Raw genomic sequence first — 11,927 nt, 5'->3', positions numbered from 1 at the left:
TTTGTCAGCCGTAAATAAGATTTTTAAACATTCTTTTCATAATCATATTAAGTCATCATCATTATCTCACTCCTACGCACCACGTCTCAAATTTCTTTATTTTTACTTATTTTTATTGTCATATTTTTCATTATTAGAATATTAAAAATTGCTGTTTCCTTCAAACGTCCCCAGGTGAACATCACGCTTCTTGAAAAAGAAATAATTTAGTCAGAACTGCCTTACAAAATCTAGACCAAAGTTGCTAGGTTTGTAATTCCACATAAGATGAAAATCATAATCAACCACATGTTACCAGTTTATCAATTAGCTATCAAGATAAGAGGTGGGTTGATAGCGCTTGCAAGAACGAACACCTGAATTTGAGAGGCATATGTACAACATACACATCTCTGATGGCTCAGCGGTCATAGTCACTTGTTTCTCAACAAGGTGGCAGTTCGAATCCCACAGGTGACGAACTGCTTCTTAATTATATTAATATAAATTTGTGGCTTAGTATGCGTGGATTTTCTTTATACATACATACATTGCATACATATATGCATACATACATAAATATATCATTTTCTTTTACGAAACTTTTTAAACCTACAGAAACCGAGGGATTTTTAAAGATGTGAGTTTTCTATGAAATCAGTTTGCACAGTTTGTAAAGAATTACGGCAGAAACTCCCCATTAAGTGACTTCATTCCTTACCCTTTCAACAATACAATTGCTCCAAAAAGAACTCAGGAAACCCGTAAAAGAGCCACCTAATAATTCTCGCAGCCAAAAATAATTTCATGTTGTTTTATGCTTATATTTAGAGGCAGATTAAACCATGTGGAGTATCACTTGAAGGCTGGATAGTCTATGAATGTAAATTGATCATCGCCATTGGGGTACCAGAATAAATCCCAGCGATTCTTCCAAGAAAGCCGCCATTCCCGTTTTCTGTTTAACCCGCGCTGCAGCTAAATTTGTGTCCACCATTCCCGGGACTTCATTGATAAGTGGCCCGTCGACCATTCTTATAAATGGGGTCTCGTGAGCATCGCACTGCGCAGTCTTCACCCAGAAGTCGAGACCTTTACTGACATTGAGGAAAGAGTTGAGATTTCTGTCCAAGATGAAGGCCTTTTGGTGTCTCTTTGCTCTAGGGAGTAAGTGATTTTTCATTTATATATTGTTGATGTCACTCTTTGCGTGTAATTGTGTTCATAGATTCAAGTAAGGACTACTTGTAAAGTTGTTACAATCGAATGGTGTGACGCCAGCCCATATCGATCTCCCTGTTTAATCTAAATTTCCTTCGCTTTTGGTGGATGCAAACCCGAATTTATGTTATTATTTGATTGTTTATATTTCACTGTCATTTTTATATAGAAGAAATCTCTTCTCTTGACGGTGTTTATCAGCTTCCTATGTCATTTTTTATAATAACAGTAATTTATTTTCTATTGCAGTTTTTCTCCATATACACGAGGGACAAGCAAGTGAGTAATACGTTTGTATACAAATACACACACACACACACACACATATATATATGATATATATATATATATATATATATGACAATATTTTCACATTATGTTAAAATAATGGCTTTACCAACCCCATCTAAATGCCATAAGCATACTTCAACTAGTCTCTGTTGCAAATTTCACATAATTTGCCATATCCTTTGCCTACTTAGTTAAAATTTGTTATGACCTTCGCTTACTTACTTCCCATTACTTGCCAGGAACTTCGCCTACTTAGTTATTATAATTTGTTACCGTAAAAAGTGTTGCTATTGAAACAGAGGTTCTCTCAATACCAGTTGGTCCAAGTGGCATGGCTGAAATAAAGGAGACAGACATCTCGCAGTGGTAGGGCTAATGAAAATTGTTTGCCATAAAAAAAAAATAGTTACGTTAAGCTCCCGTATCTAGATTCTGAAGGCAATTCGTTAATTTTGGTAATAACAATGAGATCTACTATTTCATACTCCCTGATAAATGGGCTTTAGTTAAAGAAATCATATACATTATGATGAGAATAATCTTGATAAAAAGTTTCGAACAAAATCGTATTTCACTGCCGAATTATTAATAATTTATGACAATCATCAATATTTTTTCAGAATACTGATTTTCACACTAGATCATTTTTTTCAGGCTTGTGACAACCGTCTTCAGCCACAGATCAGTTCAAGGGTCAAATCTGAATACAGCCTAATGCTTGCATGTGTCTTTTGACCACAACAAAAATCAGAGTAGAGCCTCTTTGAGTTCAGTTTATCATCAGTGAAAACCTTATAATTCATCAATGTCAAGAATCACTGAGCTTAAGCCCTGCACTTGTGTACATTTTGCTATCTTATTCAGGGTTCAGTGTTTATTATTATTATCATTATTATTATTATTGACATTGTTGCCCCGAAGGATTGGGGTGAAATACCAGGTCTAGGACATAGGCCTAGAACTGAACCAAATAGGTCATTTTTGCGTGATGATGAACTAATATTAAATTTAAAAGAGTCTGTGTAAATTATATGCATTTACACTGAAGCACAAATACACATTATATACATTTGCTTTTTCCATACATAAAAAAACTATTAAAATTAGATACAAATATTTGATTTTCTAAAATCATAAAATGCCCTATGGGCTTTTGTATCTTCATTATTTACCTATTTGATTTTATATTTTGTCTATTGCATTACACTGCCTTATGATAGATTCTGACAAAGTTTCCCCTATTGATTTACTTCCGAAGGTCGATAACCGTTGCTGGTTGTATTTTGGACAGTCACACAAAACGTTTGACCTTTATCAAATCATTGCATTCTGAGCATTTAGGAGGAGGGCCATGTGGGCTGTTCATTAATGAAGTGCCCATGTGTCAAACGAGTATGGGGTATTCGAAGACGCGTTAGAATTACAAGTGTCTGTCTATGTGATATGATGAGCTCCATTTTCCAACACAGGATTTTATGTTTCAATTTATTAATTATAGGTTCCGCATTGCAAATATTTTGCCAATTATTTACAATGATTGATTTTATCTCTTACGTAATCACTGATTGGGATTTTTACATTTGCTCTCGTCTTGTGGACTGCTTCTTTAGCTGCTTTATCAGCTTCTTCGTTCCCTTTAATCCCTACATGAGCAGGGATCCAGCATATTTCAATATCTTTTCCATTATTATACGGTTTGTGGAGTTCAAATTTAATTTGCTGTACATTATTATTTTTGGGATAGTAACCTTGAACATCTTCTATATAGCGCCTCTTGAGTCGCTAAAAATCACAACTATATTGAATGATACTTGCCTTATAATTTTGATAGCTACTTTGATTGCACACAAGCCTGCTGTGAAGTGTTTACTGAGGAAGATACATTATCTAAACAATTTTATCTTAAAAAAAAAAAAAACGAAATGTAATGATTGATTTACTTAACCTACAGTGTGCCCACAAGGCTTTGTACCATTCTACATCGGAGAAATGATGATGGAGACGTGCTTAAAGTTTGCAATGGATATGAAGAGAGAGTGGCACACGGCCGAAAGTTACTGCAAATCAATATCGGCTGATCTGGCTCAATTAGATGATGAAGATATACACTGGCAAGTCATTACTTACATTCGCCAACATCCACGTGAGTGCCTCTTGATACTTCTAATGATACTGGTGATGATGGCCGTGATTACACTCACTGTTTCTTCTGGTATTATCTTTCCGTCAATAGTTCTTTCTACAACAACATTCTCATCTTAGACACCAAATGTCGTTAATTTAATTTAATTTTATTCTGTTTGATCGTGAAATGGTTTCTTTTTAATTTCGTCTATTAATTCTACATATGTCGTTAAATTTAAGCATTAAATAATTTTACTATCATAAAAAATGCATGAAGATTTATTTCAGAATGAGAAAGGTATATTTTATGTGAATGATGTAACTGGTGTCGGATTACTAATGCAAATATTGTCCAAATCCAACTTTGAGATCATAATAAGTAACCATTTATGGAAATGGAATGCTCTCCCTTCTCTCCCTTCTTCCTTGTTGTGACTCATAATTATCCCAAAAATCATACAGTCCATTGTCTTCTTCAATCATGTATTTTAATCTTTCTGTTTAACAAAAATTTAAGTTTGAAATACTATCGATGGAAGCTGATTGATTGACAGCTTTTAGGTTGGCTTTTGCATTCGAAGTAACCTGAGATCGCAGTGGCACCTCGCTCGTGTTTGGACCCCACCACCCCTTCAGTTTATGTCTTTTATCACACTTTCTAAAGAAATGCTTTGTCTTAAGTTCCTCTTCCATTCTGAGTAACCGAATTGTTAAGTATAAATATACATTTGATTGGAACACGTTCACATAAACAAGAAAGAAGCTACGTTGCTCCCAAGAACTGACTTATTCTGTCCCAGTGTGGGTATGTATGGTGTAGTCACTTTGAGCTGCAGTACCTGTTTGTTAAGTGTTCCTGATACAAGTACGAAAAAAATGTATTGATTGTCATATGGGGAGTTGCAGCATATTCATCTGTCCCGAACTGACAGAAATTTTGGGATCAGTGATTCGGCCATAAAAAAATATAGTACATAATGAGTGAGTCTTAAGATGTTTACAGATTAATGCAAAGTTTTTGTCGCATTGTGGCATCATAATTGATGGTGTGAAACAAGCTTGATTCGTAAAGTTTTTGAAAGACAATTTTAATGAGAAGAGCGTTTGTTGTTAGTGCTGTTTATTTATATGACTAAAACACTGATAAATTCATAGAATAATGTAAGTTGCTTCGGTAGCTAAAGATGGCGCCATAAGTGATGGTGTAAGATGAGTTTGAGTCTAAAAGGTGTGAAACTCACAGATGAACGTAGTCTTCGATGCAAATCGCAATATCCAAGGAGGAATTTGATACTTACAATATTAACAAATTCACAGACTAAGGCAGCATTTGATGACTGTAGTGGTAGCTAACTAAATGTTTAGGTTGAGTTCGATTCTTAAAATGCAAAGAAATTCCCAAATTAATGCAGTCTTAGTCGCTAGTTCATTCATCTCTGATGGAAGAGGAGGAGTTTGATTCTTAAAACGTTGAGAAATGAGCAGATTCGTTGCTGTTGGTCATATGTAAGTTGTGCATTTGACCCCTAAACCTTTGAGAAATACAGACGGATGTGAAGTCCTTGTTTTTAGAGGCAGTATCTAGTGATTTTGTAGCATGGGAAACGGGAATAGATTACTTTGAATTCTTTGATTCGGTTTAAAGTTAGCTAAAAAGCTTTTTTTGCTATCGGTAGTATCTAAGTGATGGTGGACGATGAGTTGGATTATTAAAAATACTGATTTAGATTCACAGAACCACTTTGAAGAATCTTCCTTGCTGCTGATAGTATTTAAGTTGATGGTTGTCCATGATAAGAAAGAGTTCTCAGAAAGTTGCTGGTAGAGATAATAATAATAAATAGAGTATGTGGCTTGATTATTCCCAACATCTTAAAATCAGGAAGTTTTTACCGCAACTGGAGACGCAAAACAAATGATATATCACAACACTATCGTTGCTCCACTCCTCTCTTTCCTATTATGTGCCTCACTGTCTCTCTTCTTGTATTTTGTCTCTTCACTTTAATTTTTGCAATTGGCTTCTTTTGTAGTATTTGAAGATGAAATATTCTAAAGCTATTAAAGAACAATTATTTGGGGGGGTTTCCTCTCCCCATCCTATACCCCATATATTATATATATATATATATATATATATAGTATTATAAGTATATATTATATATAGATATAGTATATATTTATAATTGTAAAACTAGACAGAGAAGAAATTTAAGTAGTAAAATTTTTTCAATATATATATATATATATATATATATATATATATATATATACACACACACCACACAACACACACACACCATATATGTATATATGTATATATATATATGTTATAAAGAAATAACAGATATTTTCGCTTACCTTTCCAAGCAATAATAGACGTGGCCGCACTTCGCCTCTCTCTCTCTCTCCCCTGGGAAACTAATGAATGTAAATTAAACCGTGTTCTACAAAAATAGTTTATTTTGTGACTCTAACATATAACAAGTTAAAAACATGGTAAATAAAGGCAATGCTAAAACATCTTAAGAGAGACCATAACTTCAAATGGGATTATTCGCTATTTCAACTCCCAAACACTGTTGGTCTCCATTGCAATTATGTTTCTTTTGTCACCTGTTCATTTTAGGTGGCTGAATGCCAAGACTGACTATGGTTTCCACCCGAAACATCTGTAATTGAAAATCAGAACTCATTCAGTTCATATGACACAAAATTACACATCACCAACGTTAGGGATGATCAAGAAATATTCACTGCAAAGACAATCAATGTCCTGCGTTAAACACTTTACCCTTCCAGCAGATAGGAATCCCCCCTCCTCACAATATACAATCGAAAACACTTCTTTTTGGACATTACACCTAGAAATCCGACTAAAACCGGGCAAAAGGTTCTAGAAGCTTCGATCCTGAACAGTGATGGAAAGTTCCACACGCCCGATGTGCCGCTGACACTTAATGTATCCAAGGGTGACTGTACTAATGGTGCTGAATTAGCAGATGCCTACGTCATATACCTCCCACCTTCGAGATCGCTGATTATGCGCACCCATTAAACACAATACATATATATATATATATAAATGTATGTATGTGTGTGTGTGTGTGTGTTCCACATACACTTTGAAACACATTAAGCAATTTCAACCAAACTTTATAAACATACAATTTACCATCTGGGAATGAACACTGTGGGGTTAAGACATCACTGGCACCAAGGGGGGGAAGTGTAGGAAAGGGGGAAATGTACACATTACAGAAAATGACAAATATTAGTGTCTAATGCATAGCTTTCGAGGTCACTGAGATGAATAGTGACCGTCCAAATGCCCTTTCAGTCCAAGTTTAGCCCGATGGGAGCGGGCTGAGAAAAGTGGGGAAGGGAGTGAAATGTAAAAATAACCAAACGACATATATTAGTGTCTAATCCAAAGGTTTTTGAGGTCGCTGAGAAGAATAGTGACACTCCCACGACCTATATGTCCCAGTTCATCCCCAATTATGAGGGTGTGTGAAAAGGGGGAGAGTAGGGGGTGAAATGTAAAAATAACCATAAAGAAAAGATATTAGCATCTACTCCATAGTTTTCAAGGTTGCTGAGATGAATAGTGATACTCCTGATGCCCTTAAGTCTAAATTCAGCCCTGATTGGGAGGGGGTTGAGTTGGATGTGAAATGTAAAAATAACTAAAAGACAGATATTTGTGTCTAATCCGTAGGGTTTGAGGTCACTGAAAAGAATAGTGACCTTTCAATACCTTTTAGGTCACTGAAAAGAATAGTGACCTTTCAATACCCATTAGGTCCAAGTTAAATAGGGAAGGGGTGAGAAAGTGGGTGAAATGTATTAATCTAAAACGAAAGGTTTTTGCGTCTAATCCATAGCTCTCGAGGTCACTGAGATGAATAGTGACATTCCCATTGGCCTTCAAGTCCAAGTTTAGCCCTGATAGGAAAGGGGGGTGTGAAGGGAGACATGTAAAAATAACCGAAAACAACCCTTGAAGTCCAAGTTCAACAAAAATAGGAGGGTGGGGTGAGAAGCAACTATCTTAACAAGAATGAGAGAGAGAGAGAGAGAGAGAGAGAGAGAGAGAGAGATTTATTGGTTGTATCAGAGATTTCCCGGGCAACGCCAGGTTGATCAACTAGTATATATGTATGTATGTATGTATGTATGTATGTATATGTATGTATGTATGATATATATTGTTACGACCTTGATTTACGGCCGTAATTTCAAGGGTTCTTGTCTCTACTCAGGAATTTGCGGTCAGTACAAATGTAACACAGCAACTTAGGAACAATAGAACAAACACTCAACAAAAGTTACAATATTTATTTACACCAGAAAAAGTCACGGTTGGCAAAATTAATAATCCAAAATTAATATATATGTCAAGGGAAAAACCAACCTTAAGATCTTTAAAAGATCACCTACTAACTAAACTAAACCCTAAAACCAAGAAATAGGATATTTTTAAATATATCTTCAGGTAGGTACCTTCCAAATAGCTGGCCAGACAAAACTAACCTAAGAAAATAGAAAAAATTAGGCAGAAGGAAGCAAGAGAAAATAAGAGGGAAACTTAATAATACTCCTACCTAACACATCAGACTAAATTATACTCAAAAACTTATATTAAGAATAATTATAATAAGTAGATAAACAATAAATTATGAAATAATCTTACAAACTGTTCAACCACAAGAGGCTTAGTAGACTGTCTCTTCAGGCCATACAAGGTCCAGAAGACCGTACTGCAAACAGGGGCGTGCAAATCTACAGGTACTCAGCGATTCACGATCGTCTTAAATAGCTATAAAACATCTCATACCTGTAGAAAGCCGCCCTACTTGTCTCCACGAGTTCCAAGAACTCACTGACGCTGATGCAGAGGTCAACCGAGTCAAGGTGCAATGCCTGCAGGCAACCCAAAATACCACGGGAACACCGAGGGTGGTAGCCTCCGAGAATCCGGGACGTCAACGGTTCTCGCACGCCACAAAAACAGCGCCGTTCTCAGTAGATACGGGCAACTCGTTCGGAATCCTTCCGAAGAACGAGGGAAGGGGCGTGGCTGACGAATGCCGCGGGTGACAGACACCAGCGACCACACGACAGCACGAAGGATTGAAGAAGCCGTGATCCAAATCTCCATACAAAACTGCATAAGTGACCATAAATAAAGGGGCAAAGCGTCAGGCTGTGAGGAGGAACTCGAACTAACTCTGTCACGAATCACCACCCTTACGATCAAGCCTTCCACTCGAGTCAACACAGCTCATAGGAGAGAAAAACAACGATCGTTAATACGACACTTCAATGGTTCACTAATACCGGGGGAGAAGGCGGTAAACAAAGCAAAACTGCGAAGTCATATGACTCCCTTACAGAGTTCATCGAACTAATAAACGATACTAACTTGTTAAAAAAAAACTTAACCTAAAATAAGATCAAAAGGTTGGACAACTATTAACAAATTATAATTAACAAATTATTAATTTACTTTAATCTAATATATATATATATATATATATATATATATATATATATATATATATATACGAGTATATATATATATATATATATATATATATATATATATATATATATATACATGCATGTAAATAGATTCTTCTGTTAAAACAGGATACATCTGGTTTAAAGCTAAGGACTACATTTGGTGGACTGCCTCCCACCCTTATCACTATTTTATAAGGGTGGGAGACAGTCCACCGAAATATAATCCTTAGCTTTAAACCAGTGTGTTTTATTGGGCCTTTTGTACTTACATATATATATATTACACACAAATGTGTGCATATGACTTAGAATTTCAATAAATATTATTAGGGGTTTCATTTCCCCATACTAATTTCTGTCATATTTTGGGAAGGGCAATATCTAAAAGACGAAATGGACCAGTATAGTTTTCTACCGCGTTTGTCTCTCTGCATTTGTGTGACATCAGTTTGTGTTTAAGACGTATCTCGACGAGTCTGTCACTCTTACATTAACATCATAACTTTTCATACTTGGCGAGGGATTCCAGTCAAAACCTAGTTCAAGGGTAGACCGCCATGCAAACATGTGACTGAAATTAGACCAATTGCTTTTCTTTTCGCATTCTTTTTGGGGACCCTAATCCGAGAGTCATTTTGAAAAGTGATAAAGTAAGTCTTGCTTTCTGTTCACGACCAGCTGTGCTTCAAGATCGCTATATATACATATTTATTTCTGTTCACGATCAGCTGTGCTTCAAGATCATATATATATATATATATATATAGATATATATAATATATATATATATATATATATATACATATACCTGCAGTTATAGGTAAGTTAATTTTTATCACTGTCTAATGTGAGCAATCATCATGTTTTTTCTCAGATTGGTTACACGAAGGATTCCATATTGGTTGCACAGACGAAGATATAGAAGACGTGTAAGTACAGTTCATGATTACTGTAGTTGATTCCGGATTTGTGATCTGGTTGTGTTTTGTCCTGCGATAGGATTGGGCCATTTGCTTTCCTGTTTAGGTGTTGCCAATGGACAGTTTACAGTAACTATGTGCATGCGAATTTTAGTCCGAAAAATAACTTGCTTACAGGCAAACCATTTATTTCTTGGCGTGAGTTATAGAATCCTAATATTTTGCTTTTAAAAGTTTTGTTAATCTGAAAGATTAGAAATCCCTTCAACTCTTGAGATTCTTTTCAGAATTCTTTTAATTAATGCGACACAAGCAGAAACGCAGAGTTGACAATCTTGAGAATTTCCTTTCATGATTTGCATACTTAGACTTCTAGGAATCTATGATATAGGTGACTATTCACTTGGAATCTTATAGAAAGAGGAAACTTTGTTGGCTGAATTCACCTTTTTCTAACGATCTTGAATGTTAGATAGTCTTGCGAAAATACTTTATTTGAAACTGTGGTTGTATAATGCTATCATTCACTTTAAGGCTTCTGTGCTCATTATAATTTTGGGAAAGCTAAATATAACACCGGAAGATGAAGTGAAATGACTGCTTGTGTAATGACTGCTGAGGAATTTCTTCCTTTACTCTTTTCAGATGGGTCTGGACAGATGGAAGAAAAGTAGATATGTTTAGTGGTCACTGGTATCCAGGCCAACCTGACGGAGGACTAAAGGAGAACTATGGCTGTCTTTACTACGATGATTTCTTATATAGTTCTTGCGTCAACGGCCACAAACTCTATACAATATGCAGGCAGTAATATGCTTTGCTTAACAGCGTAATGTACAAATTGGGGCAAAAAATTTGTAAATTACGCTAAAATACCTGTGAAGCAAATCTTTAACCATCTAGAGGTCTAATCTTTCAAAAAGAATTACTTCCCAACATAAGAAGAATATTGGGGGTATTTAGTCGTCTTACTTAAAATGGACATGACAAAAAAAGAAAAAAAAATCAGTGTGGAGAGTGGAATATAGTACCTCACTTTAAAGATAAGATTTTTGTAATATCCCTGAAGATGTATTCTCTGTAAACTTTAAAAACCTGAACATCTGGAGCTTACGTAAACATATAAAAAGACGAGTTAAATCTGAAACATTGTCAATGGGGGAAAACACTTCATGTGAAATAAACATTAGTTGCTTTCTTTTTTACAGAGATCCAAATATATATTTTTTCCATTCTGCCATTTGGGGCATGTAAATAAGTGAAAGTGGTTAAGCCGCTAGAATTATCAAATTTTTCTTTTATTTGTATATTTAATATTGTATGCAACAATAGGGATTCTGTGACGATTTACAATGCCACATAATGCATGCATGTCTGCTGGACAGTGTGCTTTTAAAACACAATCATTCTTCAAACTGTTACTAATTTATTCCCATGGTATAGTGTTGTTAATGTTATGTGGTATTTGTGGCTTAGTATTCTCTTGACAGTTGAGTGGTCATGTCAACGGTTCATCACCGTCTCTAAACCAAAGGCCAAGGTTCGAATCCCAGCCGGGGCAGATGCACCAAGTCGGGTATAACTTCTTTTCAAGTTATAGTGAAAACATCAATATATATCTTCCAATATTTTCACATCGGGCAAGGAAAGATTAACACAAAAAGTACGATAAAATCTGGATTTTGTACCATGTAAAAATTTTTTTTTAGGAGTTAATATGTAACAAGGGAAAATTGGAAAACTGGAGATGCTAAGTACTTTTGTCTAATTACCAAGAAATGGTCATAGCAACTGGTATTAAGACGAAAAAGTACTTAGCATCTCCAGTGTTTCAATATTCCTTCGTGGCTGTAACTTTGTTCG

The 11,927-nt window shown here is 35.5% G+C and overlaps 1 protein-coding gene across 1 annotated transcript; it reads left to right on the top strand.

The window, feature by feature from the left end:
• The first annotated feature begins 1,045 nt into the window (after nucleotides 1-1,045).
• On the top strand, nucleotides 1,046-11,479 carry LOC135222686 (C-type lectin domain family 4 member F-like). The gene is made up of 5 exons (XM_064260868.1): nucleotides 1,046-1,146; nucleotides 1,450-1,479; nucleotides 3,443-3,634; nucleotides 10,019-10,073; nucleotides 10,710-11,479. The coding sequence occupies exons 1-5, from the start codon at nucleotides 1,113-1,115 to the stop codon at nucleotides 10,873-10,875; spliced, it is 477 nt and encodes a 158-aa protein (XP_064116938.1). The 5' UTR covers nucleotides 1,046-1,112; the 3' UTR covers nucleotides 10,876-11,479.
• Nucleotides 11,480-11,927: the final 448 nt, after the last annotated feature.

Source organism: Macrobrachium nipponense, chromosome 8, assembly GCF_015104395.2.
Source record: "Macrobrachium nipponense isolate FS-2020 chromosome 8, ASM1510439v2, whole genome shotgun sequence".
Classification (NCBI taxonomy): domain Eukaryota; kingdom Metazoa; phylum Arthropoda; class Malacostraca; order Decapoda; family Palaemonidae; genus Macrobrachium; species Macrobrachium nipponense.
Note: the sequence above shows the minus strand (reverse complement) of the source record. Positions and strands in the feature narration are given on the sequence as shown.

Excerpts from the sequence above, each read along its gene's own strand:
- LOC135222686 (XM_064260868.1), top strand. The coding sequence starts at position 1,113 with ATGAAGGCCTTTTGGTGTCTCTTTGCTCTAGGGA. Across the intron at positions 3,635-10,018 it reads TTACATTCGCCAACATCCAC|ATTGGTTACACGAAGGATTC; the intron begins GTGAGTGCCTCT and ends GTTTTTTCTCAG. Across the intron at positions 10,074-10,709 it reads GACGAAGATATAGAAGACGT|ATGGGTCTGGACAGATGGAA; the intron begins GTAAGTACAGTT and ends TACTCTTTTCAG.